The sequence below is a fragment of the Perissodus microlepis genome, chromosome 4 (assembly GCF_051167445.1).
Source record: "Perissodus microlepis isolate ML-2025 ecotype Zambia chromosome 4, ASM5116744v1, whole genome shotgun sequence".
Lineage (NCBI taxonomy): Eukaryota > Metazoa > Chordata > Actinopteri > Cichliformes > Cichlidae > Perissodus > Perissodus microlepis.
This window is the reverse complement of record NC_140464.1, coordinates 25,871,401-25,890,203: the sequence shown is the minus strand read 5'-3', so window position 1 is coordinate 25,890,203 and position 18,803 is coordinate 25,871,401. Positions and strand designations below refer to the sequence as shown.

The 18,803-nt window shown below is 42.3% G+C and overlaps 1 protein-coding gene across 3 annotated transcripts in view; it reads left to right on the top strand.

The window, feature by feature from the left end:
- The first annotated feature begins 217 nt into the window (after nt 1-217).
- LOC146389093 (myosin-9-like) overlaps nt 218-18,803 on the top strand; it is a 29,212-nt gene continuing 10,626 nt past the window's right edge. Inside the window, exons 1-15 of one of the 3 annotated variants that reach the window (XM_084926754.1) lie at nt 218-413; nt 10,688-11,019; nt 12,839-12,995; nt 14,004-14,031; nt 14,141-14,234; nt 14,837-14,857; nt 15,988-16,080; nt 16,165-16,228; nt 16,349-16,447; nt 16,655-16,798; nt 16,901-16,996; nt 17,082-17,353; nt 17,555-17,728; nt 17,811-17,984; nt 18,099-18,213. In XM_084926754.1, coding sequence (XP_084782880.1) covers nt 10,693-11,019; nt 12,839-12,995; nt 14,004-14,031; nt 14,141-14,234; nt 14,837-14,857; nt 15,988-16,080; nt 16,165-16,228; nt 16,349-16,447; nt 16,655-16,798; nt 16,901-16,996; nt 17,082-17,353; nt 17,555-17,728; nt 17,811-17,984; nt 18,099-18,213 — 1,858 coding nt within the window. In that variant the 5' untranslated portion in view covers nt 218-413; nt 10,688-10,692. Of the gene's footprint in view, nt 414-457; nt 1,167-10,687; nt 11,020-12,838; nt 12,996-14,003; nt 14,032-14,140; nt 14,235-14,836; nt 14,858-15,987; nt 16,081-16,164; nt 16,229-16,348; nt 16,448-16,654; nt 16,799-16,900; nt 16,997-17,081; nt 17,354-17,554; nt 17,729-17,810; nt 17,985-18,098; nt 18,214-18,803 lie in introns of those variants that run through there. The other 2 variants (XM_084926755.1, XM_084926756.1) reach the window with 2 other exon arrangements.

Genomic DNA, 18,803 nt, shown 5'->3' with positions numbered 1-18,803 from the left:
GCTGTCACCCCTCCGCCCTGTACCGCCTTTAGAAGAAGCCGATTGGACAAAAGTGTCGAGGATTAACAAAGGACGGCGGCCATTGGCCAGGGGGCGGATATGTGACAGCTGGGTCCCGCCTCATCCTGAACCCCACCCCAGGCTCCGGCGGGCCGTTCGCTGACTAAAATTACGCAAACCAAAGACCAGCCAGTGGAAGAGGGAGGGAAAAAGGAAGAGGGGGGGAGAGAGAGAAAAAAAAAAGATAGAAAGAGCGACTGACTGAAGTGGAGGAAGCGAGCTCTGTAGTTTAGCCTGAACTCTTCGAAGCTGCTGCCGACAGGAAGATAAGTTTGTCTCACTGCGACGCTGACTGAGCCACACGGTTGTTGTTAGCCAACCTCTTAAAAAGGCAGCCTGCACCCCAAAAGCAGGTAATTTCTTTCAACTTGAACACTTTTGTCTGCCATGCTTTCTCCATGTACTCGTTTCTAACTCGTGCAATTCGCTTGTCGCCGCAGCAAGTGCAGTGAACCAGGAAGCAGGGCCTTTTTTTTTTCTTTTTTTTGGCTAGTTCAGGGCTGCAAATAGAGCAAGCTGCTCTGGGTGGAGTGGGACCTCCGTCAGAGTTTTAACCCGAGCTTTATTTAACTTCACAGCACTTTAATATTCAAATAATATACTGACCATAAACTTTTAATATACGAGTGAGTGTGCAGTATGTGAAGCGTAGGTCTCAGAGTACAGCTTCAGCGTTGTGGCAGCTCGCGAGAAGCTAAAAGTCTTAACGGTAGAGGCAGGAAGTGATTCGCTTGAATGAATGGCACCGTGGAAGGAAAAAGAGAGAGAAAAAAAGCCGGGGGAGAGTTTGAGCTGAAGAGAAGAGGTGGAAGTTCAGGCTATCCGAACACCGGCTCGGTGTAAGATATGAATGCTTAGTTTGTGGTGGTTGAACTTATCGGTGTGTAGCGGTGGGAGACAGACACTGAGCCGGTGATATGTCTGGCTGGCAGGATGACGTCAGTGGATCGCCGAGCTGAGCGTTTCCGCCACTGACCAGCTTTACCCATACTAAACCATGTCACCTGCATGTCTGTGCACTGCTACTGCCAACATGGTGGCATGAGGAACACATTTTACTGTGATTTTTGGGAGAGGCATAGAGAAGTCGGACAAACTCATAGGAGGTGGGCTAATATGGATGTTTCAGAAGCTTAACTTGTATTATGTGATTGTCTGTACTATGTGAAGTACATATTTCTAGATAGATTTATTAATAAAATATTCTAGTTCACCTGGGAGGCACTTAACGTTTATTATCTCATAAGATAAAAGTCCACTGGCTTTCCAGTAAGGCTAAGGTTTCATTCTTCATATACTCATTGATTGCCTGATATGAAAGCAGTTTTTCCAGTCAGCATTATTCCAGGCCAAGATTGTGAAGAACGAAAATATAGATGCATGTAAAAAAATGCAGTGAATGTTATCCACATAGAGGATCTAAAGTCATTAAGGGGTGAAGCAGAAGGAAGTATTTTGCAGCGTGAGATGGGCATGATGATAAAAGATGTGGTTGTTATGTAGATGAGCCAGATGTTAAGTCAGAGTGGTTCCTGCAGTGCCAGCTTAAAATGACCAGGCTTGTCTTGTAATTACAATGCGGTCCACTCTGATGAACATTAGCTGGGCAGCGTGACTTTTTCCATTTTACATAAGAGCTGGAAGGGCTCGGTATCGGCTCAGTCTGAGTGCATTTTTATTTGTGCAACCCAGTGACCCAAATTTACCTCTAAAGGCTTTACGAACTGTAAAACATGAGACGTCATGTAATTTTAGAGCCTCGAAAGTCATCACGGGAAACTTTGAGTTCAAGCTCAGGCAAAGCGTGCATGCGTCTGCAGTGGAAATGTTGATCTGCAAGCACAGATTACAAAAAAGCATCTCTAGTTAGTTCAGGCTCAAAGAGAACATGCATGTTACGGCAACATTTGGGCCAATCACAGATTTTCAGTGTTCCATTCAAATCAGGACCAATCATGTCATACCAGTGTGCATCCTCCTGAGTGATGTGCTTTGTCAGTATCATTTGTTTGCATCCGTTAGATGACGCATAGTTGTTTGCACTCAGGGACTGTGGATAGTCATTTAGGCTATGACAAGCACCAAAGTTCAGCATTTTGGGGGAAGGAATGCACAAAGTCTGCATCAAATCAGACTTGGGCATCCCAGCAGCTCTGGCACTCCTCCACCCAAACCTGCTTCTCATTGTAGAAGGTGTTAGTGGTCTCAGAGGGAGGCAGCGTGGCACCCTTTTGCTTTTGAACAGAAACGCTTATTTCATATCAGTTGGTTTCTGCCAAGAAAGTCTTAAACCACAGTGCAAGGTTACTACAGTAACAATGCTTGCAGGCTGAGCAGTGATCAGTATTAGTCATTGTAGTAGCAGAAGAATAGCCACAGCTTGTGCAGAATTCTTCTATAAATGGCATCTCAGGGTGACGTTTCTCCGGATGAGTCTCCCTGAGAGCAGCAGTCATGTGCTGCGATGCTTGAGAAATAAAGTCTGATGCTTGAAGGGTCACATGTTGTATGTCATATCCTGTTATTCGCAAGAGTCATTTTGGCAAATTAATACATTGTGCAACATCTTCTCTGGAGGCCAGTTCTCCTCTCCCATTGCCAGTTTCGGTGCTGTCGGAGCCCCCTGCAGAGATCGTTACATTCCATCATTCATGTGTCAGCAATGTCCATACTCGAGGCCCTCCTGGGGGGGCGGCAGTTATGTACCGTAGTCCTGACAAAATTGAATGCAGGCCTCTTTTAAAATGTGAACAGGGTGCTGGTGTGTGAGGCTGTTCAGTCTTTTCAGAGTGATACGGTCTGAGGGAACTTGCCTGTGGATGTTTAGATTTCATTGAAGGGTGGATGTCCCAGCTGGGGAAGATTACTTGCAGGCCCCTTGCTTTTGTTGCTCTGTGGAGAGGGCAGTGTGACATTATTTGGCACATTGCGATCGTTTACCCTATCTCAGTGTTCTTTGAAGAGATGTCAGGTATTCCTACTCTGCCTTTTTGAACTACATTCGCATGTGCAGTAATTCCTGCAGTTTAGATTGCCAAGAAAACCAGTTTGGAATATGTGCTGGTCTTTTTTTAGGGCTGAGAGTAATGGGGCATACTTGAATTAATTATGATACCTGTCTGTTGAAAATGATGGGGAAAAAAAGGTTCTGGCTTTCTAAAATGTGACTTTACTTTGGTTTAAGCTTTTAACTTTTCTTGAAATAGTTTTAATGTTCAGTAAAATGGTAATGTTTAAAATCGTGTGTGTCTTTGACACAAGATTCACAAATATAAACAAAACATTCCTGTCAGAGGAGATTGCCAAGTTTGTTTTTTTTTTTCTTCATTAAGCATAGCAGAGCCGATCGTATCCTCTCTCAGTATGTAGCAGTGTCAGCTGCGAGCGACACTGGCTTAAATTCGTTTTTATGTATTAAAGGCAGTATCAAACATTAACACATTTTAGCCTGTGGAGTCTGAATGCAGTATATCATTAATGCTGGCCTTTAATTCAAGTCATTCAAACTGCTGCTTTCTCCTGAATGTCTCTTCTAATTTAGCTCTGCCTCAGTTAGTGGTTGACCCGACTACTCTCAAGGATATGCAGACCGTGGGTTTTTTCTTTTCTTTCTTTCTTTCTTTCTTTCTTTCTTTCTTTCTTTCTTTAAACCACTCTGTATTTCCTTGTTGTGTCAGTGTTCTTATCAGACCTTTCTCTGTGACCTCTGTTCACAGTGCATGTTCTTCGTTTTACCTCCCCTGTCTCTTTTCCTATGCTTATTACCCCCCCCCCCCCCCCCCCCACCACACACACACACACACACACACCTGTGAGGTTTCAATAGAGCCCAACAATGGCAGGAAATGACTGTGCTCTGACTTAGTCTACATAAACAAAAGACTTGTTGAGATTTCAGGTCTTGAAGGACAGACCTTGACTTATGCCTCCTTGTGGCAATGGCTCAGCAGATGGTGCTTCTTTGTGTTCAGTAACGCTAATTATGAGGTATTGTTTGATTAGAGATTACAGTCATACAGTTGAGCCTTCTCAGAGTGCCAGTTAATGATCATACAGAGTTTTGTTTTTTTTCTTCTTTTTTTTCTGGGATTATTGAAATGGCTGTCCAAAATCTTGTCTTGTAAAAAAACGTTTTCAAAGTTCTAGTTAGCAGGCTTTACTTATTCATGTAAATGTACTTTTTTCATTGTGAACCAAGACAAAAGCTGGGTTGAGGTTAAAAGGCCTGAAAAAGGGAAGGTTTCTAATCTGCCGTGACTGTAGTAAAGCTCAGTTGCATTTCTGCATATGACCTAAATGTACTTTGTCCGTGGTTGGGTGGGCGTGTGCGACCTACACACCTGTTTTAACTGTGCGGAAAGGCAATTGATACTTGGGACGAAGTGAGAGACAGTTTTGCACTATGAACTTTGAAATGTGCTGAGTAATATGCCTAATATTTGACTCCCGTTGGACAGTTTATTCACATGTTAATCCAAAATTTGACTACATGCCAGCTGTCCAGGTTGTCAGATTGTCACGTGGTTCTCCAAAGACTGTTAATGTGTCTTTTTATGAGATGATGATTATTATTATTTTTTTAAAAGAAGACAGCTTTGTATTGTCTGAATCTCTCAAAGGGAGTGACCCAAGTAGCGATAACAAGTGATAAGGCTGAGACAAACCGCATGGCAATCCGCAAAGTAGAAGCAGCGGATGGAGGCTGTCTGCTGGTAGAATTAAATGTATAAGAACATACGAAAAGTGAAACAATAAAAGTAGCAGATTTCCTTCACTGTGTCTGTCAGAAATCTAATGCGTAGCTGTTCCAGTGCAGCTTTCCTCCTAAGAAAGATTGCTGCTGACAAACAGAAATGTGTATCTTAACTCCCTTCTGCATTCTTTCACTGTCTATTAAAAGGCTTACGTAACGATCTGTGAGCTATCACATAGTCAATACTGTTGGAGTGTTTTTCTAAAAGGGCAGGCGAAGTAACCAGTCGTTTGGGCTGTGGTGTAACAGGGTGGTTGTTTCAAAGATAACTGTGAAATTTGTTCTGTGACCCTGAAACTGTTGCAGTTGTCAGGCAGATGACCTATTTCAAATGGTCTGCCCTATTTGTCATTTAAATCAACATTTAATCTTAACTATTGCTTGGATTGGGTGGAGGTGAAATTGATATATTGGAAACTGATGACTTAAAAGTAACATTGAAATGCTTGACTTGAGGCAATATGTGGAAAGATCACGTTCCCTCTCCAATTCTTTTTTTTTTTTTTTTTTTTTTTTTTTTTTTTTTTTTTTTTTTGCACTGTCTCCACGGTAATAACTTGTGTTGTGATCAAGTGCAAGAGAGTTAACTTAAAGTAAAAGAAGTGCTTGAAAAGGTCAGCTAGAATGATGTGTAGTTGTAGTGTTGCGACTTTACCGTCTTGGTGTTTTAAAATGTGCAAGATTGAGTGGATCTGACTAAGAAACTGAGAAACAATAGTAGCTTATCTGTCTACCTACACATGTAAGCCATGCCAAGCATACACTTCTTTATATTTTTATGCTCTGTTGGTGTCGTCCATTCAGAAACTAAAAAGAAAATGTATACTACTTTCTACGTTAACCAAAGGAGTTGCCCCTTTGCTGACCAGTAGAAAAGTATGTCCATCTTCGGTATACAGTCCATCTGCTGAAAAGTGAAGTCACTGTGCAAGTGCATTAAATCTGTACTCTTGTGCTAATGCTCAAAAGGGCCTGACTTCTGTCTGTGAAAACAAATGCATTACTTTAGAAGTCTGAGAAAGCTATTGCATGGGGATTCCACAAAAAAATCACCTCTCGTTCTTCATTTCTAGTTTAAAAATAATGATATTAAAAAATTGATGGCCAAAATGCACAAGCAAGATCTTCACAACAGAACCTCATAACCAGTAGGTGACATAATGGTGGCTGTGTGTGCCTCTGCATATAGTGTATAGTTTAAAAGGGCCTGCTTGGCACTAAATTTATGAAGGAAGGTATACCCAAACACTCATAGTTCAATTGTTATATCCACTATTTTGCTATCAGTCAAATCTAATTCAGATGAACACACTTAAACATGACTGTGGTGTTGGTGAAGAAGTTCACTAGCTCATCTGAAAAGGTTGTGGGGGGTCAGACTAAAGTCTGAGGTCATATGATGTTGTAGGGGCCCCTAGCTGCAAGTGGTAGATGGCAGTGGCTAGCTTACAGTGCAGTGAAATTTGATCCTGGTTGGGGCAGGAATGTGGAAAGTGATGTAGGTCTGTCATGCAGTGTGGTTATTTTTCCAGCCAGGGCTTAATTTACTCCTCAGTCCTCAGATCTGCTCAGCATGGGCTCAAGAAAAGCGCCACCTTTCTTCTCCTCGAAAGACTTGCACACAACAAGTTCCTCAAATGGCAAAATAGTTTTCTCAGCTTGTCATTTCCTCTTTCCTCCTCCCCTCCCTTCTCCTTGCCCCACCCTTGTGCCACTTTCAGAGGAGGAGGGTGAAGGAAGTAGAGAGAGTTGACGTGTAAGCCCATAATGAATTTTGACTGACTGGCTCAGTACCTTAGCGGCTCCTGTCTGGCACACACTCATGTCATGAGAGGGCAGACTCGCAGTGATCAGCTCAAACTGTGAGGGGGTCGAATGCAGTAAAGCTATGACAGAGGAGGCATTGATGCAGTAAAAATAGACAAAGTAGTATTTGTTGGAATGAGTAACATAAACGGATGAAGGGTGTCAACGGGGCAAAACAATGTCCACAGCATGAGAAAGGCAACTGAGGACGAGCAGGCTTGGCTCAGCTTATGCTAGTGGGATGCTGTGATGAGATGCTGTTGGTGGGAGTACAGTGTTATTGACTTTGCTGCCTTTCTATTAATAATCCTGCCAATGTCAGCTCAGCACAGCTGGTTTTATGGGTTCCTTTCAGCTGGAGCAGGAGGGTTTGACTCTACATGGTCAAGCTGTGGCGGAGGTTGTCACGACTCCAGTTTTTTTTTTGTTTTTTTTTAAACTGTTTTTTTTTAAACTGTAACTTGGTGAGGTGGAAAAGAAAGACGGGTGTTTTTAACTGATGAATCGAGGGTCTCAGTTTTAAAGGTCTTGAGTTCACCTTCTTTCTAAACATTATGTTTCCCTTCTCCTTTCCTCGTTCCTCCTGCACTTCTTTCTAAATGTCCTGGCTCCTGCATTACTTCCTCTGTTTGGAACCACACTGCTCTGTGATGTAGGTTTGCACACCGGCCTTTGTTCTCGTCCTTGTGTTGTCTTTTGGTTCCTCTTCCAATCAGATTGTCTAATGGGGTAGAGCTAACTAACTCTGATTTTTTTTTTTATTTAAATATATTTTTTGAATGGGTTTTCAGTCATTGCCCATAAAACTGTGCCGTGCTGGTTTCAGGATGACTGTCCAAGTGTCTGCCACCATGTAATCACTTAATAAGTAATCTGTGTTATGAAAATCTAGATGAGTCGAAGTCGGGCTAAGCAGAATAGACGGTGTTTTTGCAGCCAAGTGTCACTCCACAGACAGGGATTCAGAGAATGCTTGATTCTTACAGGATTATGGATGCATTGGCAGCAGGGCTTCAAGAACAGGAATTGTGATCCTCAAGCAGGGGCTGGGTTTCATGAGCTTTAATGCACAGTGTTTTATCTCAATGTCAAATCAACATCCAAGACTTACTGTAACTGTTAAGCTCTACGGGGAAAAGCCAAGGTCTAAAATTGGCTGTTCTTTATCCCTAGTTTTCTACCTTCTATATAGAACAGGCCTTGCCAAGCTAGAATAGCTACTGGGAGTAATTTTAGACCTCATTGCTCTCTGGAGAGCTAGTTTGAAGTATGTCACAGTTATCTGTGTCAGGCATGTGAGTCGGACTATGGCAGACGTCATTGTTAGATTGGACTTTAGTCCTCTTTTACTGCTTGGCTGATTCTTTCTTTTATAGGTGACGGTAAACTGACTTTATGTGGTTAGGACAAAAACATTTTGAGTAAGTCAGACATAATGTAAGTGGGAATGAACAAATAGAAAAAGAATCTGTGGATTAATTGGTAAGAAAAACAACTGCTTGCAGCAGTTTCCACACACTAAATGTCTAAACTGCAGTTTCGTATGAAAGACTTCTGGTTAACATTAATTTAAAATGAATAAACTAGCAAGTATTTGATCCTTAAGCAACGTGACTGCAGCAACAGATGGTGTGTGTATTTGTTAAGATTATTTGATACTTTTTATAGTGGCCTGGCAAACATGTCTCCCTGTACCTTTGAATCATAGCAAGCTAAAACAAACCAGAGCGCTGGGTGTGTTCTGTTTCACTTCTTGTTTTTGCCAGACAACAAAGCTGCAGGGATTATAATCAGTTATGGCTCGTATACAAACTCTGCACGGGGCCAAGTGATCTGAATGTAGAGGGGCAAGTAATGGCCAAAAGAATTTTAAAGGAGTATGGGAGCACTGTCAGAGATGCACTACAAGGAATGAAGAGCTCTCAAAAGTATGGAGCAATGTTTGTGAAACCCCTAAAGGCACACTTGACATGCTAATGTGACAGGAAGAAGCCATAGAAAATGGGTTTGAGGAAGATGTAAGGGGAGAGGTATATAGGACAGAAATTTGTGGAATGCTTTTAGATGCTGTCTCTCCCTGATAAAGAGTGAGTATGGGAGGAATGTGACCCTGAAAAGACTGGGAAAACAAAAGGAGAAGGGTGGGTGCTGGTGTTAGGATTGTGCACAGGGAGTCTGAAGGCAGAGGAGGAAGCTTGTGGCCAGCTGAGAGAGAAAGCAGGACAAATTTGCCCCACGTTCTATTAGAGGATGGGGTCTGTAGACCACAGATGAGCTAGTGGGCGTGGTGCACAGTGATGGACGTCAGCTGTGGCTTAGTCTGACAGAGTGTTGATGGAGGACATAGAGCCGCAGGGGTCATGAGAAGAATGCCTCTGCCTCTGCTTTCTTTCTCAGAGCTCAGGGTTAATGTGCTGGAACAAGCAGCACTTTAGTATCTTGGTACTTTTTTGGTTTAGGTCCTCCAGAGTCTGTCACATTGAGAACAATTTATGAATGCTTCAGTTTTTAAAGGTTGTGTCCCTCTGGCTGAGAGTCTCCGCTGTTGTAAAGCAAGAGCAACTATACACAAATTCACTGTATCTCTAAATTTGGGGCTTTAGGGGGAAATGTGTGAGCTGTGAAGTTACACTGCTGTTGAACTGCTTACAGCTAAAGGAAAACGTACATGGCTTTTTGTAAGGCTCTGGAAATGTAAGACTTGTAAATCAGTGGTGTGTACAAGCAGCATTTTATTATGCTGAGCATGAGTAATTTGAACCTTGTCCCACTGGACCTGCAGTGTGAAATTGCTCTCCTCAAACACTTGACTGCCTCTATATATTCATTCAGATACAGTCATGACTACCTGGTGAGCCTGACCTCTGCTGTGTTTTTCTTGACGTTTGCATATAAGTGACCAAGCAAATGCAAACTGTCTGTGTGCTTGGTTACCCTTAGAGGTGAGGGAACACTAGAAAAGACCAAGAACCCTGGTGATGCTGGGAAAATTGGTGTGGGTCTCCTGCTCTGCTAGAATGATAATTTTGGTGTCGGTGAAAGCAAACTACGTTCGGTTAATTGCTCACAGCGTCTCTGCACTGACTGTTTGGGCGGTTTGGCTGTAGCCTGCTCGTGCTTTTCTTTTTTCTTTTCTTCTTTTTTTTTTTTTTGCTTGCCTTACTGGTTGTACTAGTCTAGTCACTTTCCATATGGGTTAAACCACAGCACTCCCTGTCAGCAAGCTGTTATTTATAAGCGTGTATAGACTAGGCTGAGCAGTGATTTCAATCTATATGATTAGATCTGATGTTTATCTATATGCACTTGTGTGTAATGTGAACTGCAACATTCAGTGCGAATCTCATTTGTTTTGTATTCATTTATAATTCATGAGTTTTATCAAACTTGGTAGTTCTCCTTCTACTTGATAGTTTTGCAACGCATTAGTGAGAGAGGAGGCGTTTTTGGATGGGCCTCAAGGTGACTACTCGGTGTCTATTGGAAAGGGGAAAGTACGAATGACATGTATGTGGGTGGCACCACACAAATATTTAAACTTTAAATAATAAACCAAAACAATCAAGCAGGAATGTGAAAATGGACTTTTCCTTTAGTTCCTGCAACCTCTTGATAAGCGCTATAATTCATCAACCAGTTTATCTCTAAAATCAAACGAGCACCATGACCAGCCAGTAAAAGACTGTACTGGAGCAGTTAGCCAAACTGGAACCCCCCCCCTGTTGGTACTGCTGTCTCTGTGATCCGGACACATGTTTCTTCCCTGCCACTCGAAATTTGATTAGGTATTCACAGCGTTTAGCCTCGGAGTAACAGAGCCTTGTTTGAACTGTTTCCTTTATGTCAACGCAGATCCGTATTGCTCTTGTATATTAGTGGTGACCTGTGCATTCCTCAGAGATTACACGTGTAGACAGATGGATACCAAATAGAGAAGGAGTTAAACAGGAAATTACATGTAATAGTTTTTCTTTGAAGATGTAAAACTGCTCATTAGATTTTAGTGTGACAGTAATCTCCCTGCACCGCTAACAACAAGCAATGTTTCTTTTTCTCTCTGTAAAACAGCAACCATGTCGGATGCAGACAAGTTTCTGTACGTGGACCGTAATGTGGTCAACAACCCACTGGCACAAGCTGACTGGGCTTCCAAGAAGCTGGTATGGGTGCCCTCGGAGCGCCTGGGGTTCGAGGCCGGCTCCATCAAGGAGGAGCACGGCGACGAGTGCGTTGTGGAGCTGGCAGACTCTGGAAAGAAGATCCGAGTGAACAAGGATGACATCCAGAAGATGAACCCCCCGAAGTTCAGCAAGGTCGAGGACATGGCCGAGCTCACGTGTCTGAATGAGGCATCCGTGCTGCATAACCTGAAAGAGAGATATTACTCTGGTCTTATATATGTAAGTATGGAGCACTGACCTTCTGTTGCTCTGTTCATTCTGTCTGCTGAAATCTAACATCACAATAATATACTAGATGTGATTTCTATTTATATTCACCCACATATTATTAATCTTGGATCCTACTATAGTAGCTTTGCAAGATTCAAGGTTTAAGCTGCAATTGAAAATGACATTCAATTAAATGATGCACTAATATGCTGATTTTCTAATAAAGAAAATACATTTTGCAATCATTATGTTCACTATTTGACTGTGGACCCATTATGCTCACATCAAACTGTGTTTTAATTCTAGGACTTCTTATGAATCACAGTTCAGAATAGTTTATTACACTGGGCTTTGGTGCAGCGCCTGACCTCATCCTGCCTGAAGCGAGCCGTTTCAGCTCTTCTTCCTTTGAAGAAAAAAAACAAGCTTTGTTTTGATTGGCTTACCCTCATAAACAAAAGGTCTGATCAGCAGTTGGGTGTGGCTTTTGCGCCCACAGCCAGAGCTGTGTGCATGAGATGACCATATTAGGGATGGCTGCTGTCACTGACATCATACAGACCCAAGAGCAGGAGAAAAACCACAAAAAGAAACCCTCTGAAAACTTTGCTTTTAGCTCGTGGGGATTACTTCCTCATAGACTTGCCTCATCATGTCAAACGTTAACCAGGTTGCTATTGTTATAGAAAACAAATGACAGGAAAAAGGAAGAGCATAGCTGTTCCCCACTGGCTTATAGAAAACAATCTACTCTTGAACCCTGTCTAACCTCCTAATTATCTTGTTAAGCTCCAGTGCAATGACAAATCATACACACCGGCTCTTCTTATAAAGAATGTGAACAGTCTTTTAACATACTAGTGGTATTTCAGCAGTCTTCTCCCTCAGTGTTGTCCCACTTTGTCTCTCTTGTTTGATCCGTGTGTGTGTGTGTGTGTGTGTGTGTGTGTGTGTGTGTGTGTGTGTGTGTGTTTCGGAGTCTTGTAAACAGGAAGCTGTAGGGAACAATACAGTCGGGAGTGTGAGAGATATGAAAAACAGTTTTGGCAGAGATGAACATGGAATGTAAATTATGTTGTAACTGCTCTTGCTGCCCCCATAATGAATGTTATTTACTCCATCTGGGCTGGGAGTGATTTTGGCCTCTTTGACTCTGTGATGTGTGACCCGGTCATATCAACACAGCCCGTTGTACCCCTCCCACCCAGGCTACGGTCGGTTTGAGTGGCTCCAGGCTCTGTAGTCATGAAATTGACCATCTCCCAGGGGAACGCGGGTGTACAACAGAGGGAGAGATGCCTGGTACAAAGAAATTGGGAGGGCAGCTCAGGAATGCGAAATATTTAAAAAAAAACCAACAACTTTATTTGTTATGGTATAAGGAGAGATGAGTCCAGATATACAAGATACATGACTTATTAGTTTTATAGAAATGAATAAACAGGGAATTTTAATGTCTGACTCTGAGAAAACATTGTTTTATTGTGTATATGACTTGGCTTGCTTGTCAAATAGCTGTACTTTTTATAATGCCAAGGTCAGTCATCAGTTTAAACTTGCAGCAGGGTGGGGTTAATATTACATAACACAGGAGGATTACAAATAAGAGTTCATGAGAATTTTTAAACTGAAGATGGGAAGTCCTTGTTATCGAGAAGCTGCGGAAGCCCTTTCCTTTAATGCGAACTGGCCATTTATATTAATTCAGTAATGCAGAGGGATGCAAATCTCTGATCACATATACACATCCACTCTGTTTCACAGGTTTCTTTCTCCAGTTCAGGCGAAGAGCGCTTCTTTAATTGTTTAATTCTCATCCACTTTGCAGACATACTCTGGCCTCTTCTGTGTCGTCATAAACCCCTACAAGAACCTGCCCATCTACTCAGAGGAGATCGTTGACATGTACAAGGGCAAAAAGAGGCATGAAATGCCACCCCACATCTACGCCATCACTGACACTGCTTACAGAAGCATGATGCAGGGTAAGACACGGTCCTAGCTGCCTGTCGAGATGAGAATTGTATGACGGCATTTAAAGAAAAGGATGTGGTGGCGACGTGCTATCATGAAAATATATTTCGTTTGCTGTTAAATGTTTGAAATTCTCGAACATTTCCACACCAAAAATACAGTTCCTGTCTAACATTCCCAGACATAACATTGTGAAACTGGTGTTCTGAGTGGTACAGCTTTGATCAACACTGGCTGATTGTTTGTGTCATTACTTCTTTTAAACAATGAATGCAGGGTATAAGAGTACTCTGTATTTTGGCTCCACATGGAAGACCCAGGGGACCACTGGTTGCAGAATGTTGTTTGAGACCTTCTGAGAATTGCACTTTTCCAGCTTGTCCCACCAGAATCTCTCAGCTCAAGCTAATAAAATTTGTTGCTCACTCATTGGAAATATACACATGGGATATAAAATAAATGTTCAACATTTATGAATTTACACCATGTTTGAGCCTGTACAGTAGCTTACAGCCATTATGTTGAGCAAATTTCCTGACAAAACTCTGCTAGTGCAGATTTCCTGTGGGCCCCCCCCCTTACTACTGCCGTGTCACATAATTATGCAGTGTTTTTGCGACTCTGTGAATTACCATCGAGACAGTTCTCGGTGTTTCCTGCATAGCAATTGTATTGTATGTTTTAATTACTCCTGCATGCACCGCAGCAGCTGGACATTAAGGCCACTGTTGTGCATATTGTTGTTCAATCCACCCAAGCTACACTCTGTCCCTTTAATGCTCTTCATTTGAGGAGGCGCTGCAGTAATTAAAAAAAGGTTACTTAGACCCAAGCACGTCTTCACTGTCGCAGGAAGCCGGATATTCATTTCCTCTCTGTGGTCAATGAACTTTCTGTCGTATAGACAAAAAACGTCTTGCACTGTGACGATAACGTATGTTCATTTTGTATATGCAGAATTGTTGTTCAGTGGGTACATATTCAACATTTCGCACATTATTTTATTTTTTTTTGTGCAGATCGTGAAGACCAGTCCATCCTGTGCACGTAAGTTATAGATGATGAACACATCAACAGAGATCACATTACAGAAGCTGTCCTCTCAGTGTTGAATCAGTCCACTGACTATTTTATTTTCTCCTGTTTGTCTCTGTAGAGGCGAGTCTGGTGCTGGTAAGACAGAGAACACGAAGAAGGTCATCCAGTATCTCGCTCACATCGCCTCCTCTCACAAGACCAAAAAAGATCAGGTCAGTCTTGCAGCTCATACTTGCATTCGAACCTTCAGACCTCATTGTTTATCACATTCATTCATCTCACTTCACTCCCAGCTGTTTTACTCCTGTAAATTCAAGTAATCATCCTTTTCCTCCGTGCACCCTGGATCTACTTATTTTCGTTTTAACTGTAATTAGTATGAACACATTATCTGATTGTAAATCAATCATTACATTGTTGCCTTCAAGCCGCTCATTTTCTACAGGAAACAGAGGAAAAAAATTGCCGTTGGTAAAGCTGCACAGAAAGACCATCAATGGAAAATGTGTGGCAATGAAAATAACGACCCTGCAGGCACAGAAAACAGTAGTGTACATTCAGGCCCTCCTGTCACACTTCATATAGACCAGAGACCTAACTTAATCTACTATGTGTTTGGTTTTACTTCACTTTTTACTGCAACTTGTCAGTAGAAATAAAACTCTGCCAAGCAGTCAAGCATTACGTCACACTACTGTTATCTGGCCTGTCAGTGCTGCGATAGATGCTGCTGAAAACAACCCACTGGGGTTTACTGAAAACCGCATCTATCGTCCCTTTTTGAGGTTGTTGTATTTCTCTCTCCCATCAACAGAACAACTTGGTCCTGTCACATGTGAGTTAACCCTCCCCCTTCATTCACTCTTCCTCCCCACCTGCTTCTGTCATCACCGTCCTCCTTCTACCCCGCCCATCCTCTTCTCTCTCCCCCCTCGCTGGACCGCACTATTATGGGAGTCACTTTGTATCGAGGGCAGGGGTTACATGTCTTGCCAGCCAATAGGAAGTATGGAGGAAGTTTGTTTGCAGCTCAGCAGCAGCCGTATGTGTTCCTATGAAAAATTCAGCCAGACAATGGCAGGATAAAGAGGGTGGGGTCTTTGCTTGAGCTACTTTTGCTATGATGGATGTATTTACATTTGTCTGGTTGAACTTTTCACAGGTTTTGTTGCTACTTTGTACGTGCCGATGATTCCAAAGTCGCTTTTTTTTTTTTTTTTTTGCTTGGACAGATATCCTAAGCTGCATACATGTTGTGTAATGACCTAACATGCACTTGAGGAAGTTGTAGTCATTTGGCTGGGGGACACCATTTGCTTTCATAAAAAGCTAACTGACAGTGATATAATATGAGAACTGGTTAAGATTGACTCAAAATTCAAAGGTTTAATTCTGCATTAAGCATGGTGTATATGTGGGTTCTTTTGAAGGAAAGAGTTATTAAAGTACTGAAACAGAAACTACAACTTGTTTTGTGCTTGCGGTTCACTGGACTCCTCTGCTTTGAATAACAGGTGACGGGTTATTGACAGTCTCAGGGTTTTGGGGTCTTTGTCAGTTTAAACGCTAACATGGGTGTGATGTGTGCTGCTGGTGTATGTATATGTGGTATCAATCTTATTGCTTTTTGTTTAAATGTCTTGTTCTTTATGTTGCCGCCTCAGATGTAAGTATATTATGGGTATATGCAAAACGCCCGCCTCTGCTTTTTTGTAATCATAAGTAACGTTATAGTAAATGTCAGATTAGCATGTGAAGCCCTCACAATACACAAATTAACCTCTTAAGCCCCAACGACCCCAGATATGGGGGCAAAAGGCAGGAGATTGGTTAGGTGTTGGGGCTTAAGAGGTTAATTTTAATGATTTATGGTCTTGTTAGATATGAATCCATGGCTGAGAAATTACCTGTATGGATGTACCGGCGTCTTATGTTTTGCATTGCAATTGTGTTCCTTTCCACTAGGGGGAGCTGGAGAAGCAGCTGCTGCAGGCTAACCCCATTCTAGAAGCCTTTGGAAATGCCAAGACTGTCAAAAATGACAATTCCTCCAGATTTGTAAGAATTAACTGCTACATCCTTTGTTTATGATTTCTTCTAAATGCCTCTTTCACTTAAACATTTTTTCCTCCACACCACCAGGGAAAATTCATCAGAATCAATTTTGACGTCAATGGTTACATCGTTGGTGCCAATATTGAAACTTGTATCCTTAATGCTGTCAGGTTGTTGCCTTTTATGTTATTATTACTAAAGAAGTCTTAAACCGGTTCAAGAGCTTTGCTGTAGTAGTATCAGAAGTTGTCCTTGACACACCGACCTGTAGACTTGTTGGAGAAATCCCGTGCCATTCGCCAGGCCAAAGAAGAGAGGACCTTTCACATCTTCTACTACTTGCTCACAGGGGCTGGAGACAAATTGCGCAGTAAGCAGCACATTAAACAAAAATCTCTGTTTAAAGATGGTGCAGTTTCCTCAAGCATTTGGTGACTTGATGGTTTTTTTTTTTAATACTTTATCAAGACTTTTGCTACAAAGTTGTTGTTGTTGTTGTTGTTCTTCTTCTTCTTCTTCTTCTTCTTCTTCTTCTTCTTCTTCTTTTTTTAACTTTTCCTTTGCTGTTTGATTTCAGGTGATCTCCTCCTGGAAAATTACAACAACTACCGTTTTCTTTCCAATGGGAACGTCACAATCCCGGGCCAGCAGGACAAGGATCTGTTCACAGAGACCATGGACGCCTTCAGGATCATGGGTATTCCAGAGGATGAGCAAATTGGTAAGACGACAGCTTTTGTTTCTGTGCATGTGTGTCTCTATGTATTACCAGCTTAATGTAACTCTTGCCATGTTAATTAATTTTGCTGTTTTCTGTGTGCAGGTCTGTTGAAGGTGGTGGCATCTGTTCTGCAGCTTGGAAACATGAGCTTTAAGAAGGAGCGTCATACAGACCAAGCCTCCATGCCTGATAACACAGGTAAGCGAGCACTCTGCACATTAATCTTAAAATGTTACTCTTCCATCCTGCACTACTCATTCTCTTTCCCTCGTTTTCTCAACAGCTGCCCAGAAGGTATGCCACCTCATGGGTATGAATGTCACAGACTTCACCAGGGCCATCCTGTCACCCAGAATCAAGGTGGGTCGAGACTATGTCCAGAAGGCTCAGACTCAGGAGCAAGCAGAGTTTGCCGTGGAAGCCCTCGCTAAGGCCACATATGAGAGGATGTTCCGCTGGCTCGTCATGAGGATCAACAAAGCACTCGACAAGACCAAGAGACAGGGAGCCTCTTTCATTGGCATCTTGGATATTGCTGGCTTTGAGATCTTCGAGGTAAACACACAAGGCAGTTTTTAAAAATATAATTACCTCTCCATCAAGCACCACACTCGCTGCAGATAATTGTATAATTAATGTATATTAATTGTATATCAGCTATGTGATAGCTGAGCACTCATGTTCATGGCCGTCTGTTGTAACAGCATGCAGCCCCACGAGATTTCTTAAGCATTTTCTTTCCCTCCATGTCTCCAGCTGAACTCATTTGAGCAGCTGTGCATCAACTACACCAACGAGAAGCTGCAGCAGCTCTTCAACCACACCATGTTCATCCTGGAGCAAGAGGAGTACCAGAGGGAGGGCATCGAGTGGAGTTTCATTGACTTTGGCCTCGACCTGCAGCCCTGTATCGAACTCATTGAGAAGCCAGTGAGTTTTCTGATCTGCTGTAACTATGTTGGTCCTCTGAGCGTCTTTGTTGGTTTGACTCATGTGCTCTCGTCTGTCCCAGGCCAGCCCCCCGGGTATCCTGGCTTTGCTGGATGAGGAGTGCTGGTTCCCTAAGGCCACAGACAAGAGCTTTGTGGAGAAGGTGCTCCAGGAGCAGGGAACACATCCCAAATTCTTCAAGCCCAAGAAACTGAAGGATGAAGCAGATTTCTGCATTATCCATTATGCTGGCAAGGTAAACATCGCATAGTTCATTATGCTGTTTACATCAACATATTTCTATCATTAAAAAAAAAAAAAAAAACACAAACCAAAAACTTGACACTTCCTGTCTGGTGTCACTCTACAGGTGGACTACAAGGCAGACGAATGGCTGCTGAAGAACATGGATCCCTTGAATGACAATGTGGCTTCACTGCTCAACCAGTCCACAGACAAGTTTGTGTCTGAGCTCTGGAAGGATGGTGAGTCGAGGCAGATGCCTTGTTTTTGCCTTTAACCCAGGAATCGCTGCCCCTGTAAGATATGGGAATATAATCATGTTGCTTCATAGTGCTTTTTTTCTCTCTTACTGTCTGGTGTGTGGACCTTTGTTTTTTACCTTTTTTTTTTTTTTTTTTTTTTTAAATAAATTTTTTCCTCAAATCCTGTTGGTGGTTTTCCTTCCATTCCTTCCCCTGTGTGGCCCCACTTTTTCTTATTTTTGTCTTTTACTGCATCTCAGAGGTACATAATTGTCAGAGAGCCTATTTTTATCAGCGCTTTCCTATTCTGCACTCAGATCCAGGTGAAAAAAGGTTTCTTTCATTTCTTTTGTATTTCTTCCTTCTTTTGGTCCTGCTCTTTCTCAAAAATGTTTTCCACCATTAATCCATCATCCACTGTGTTTTCATCCCCTCGTTCTCCCAGCTTTATCAACCAAAAGTGTATTTGGTGTTGCTCTAAAATCAGCTGTGTGTGCAGTAGCAAAATCTTCTGGTGGTCTGTCATTGAACTCTCCTTTTCTCCCTCTGTGTGATAGTGTTGTTTGGGGACTCCTGGTGTTGGTCATGGG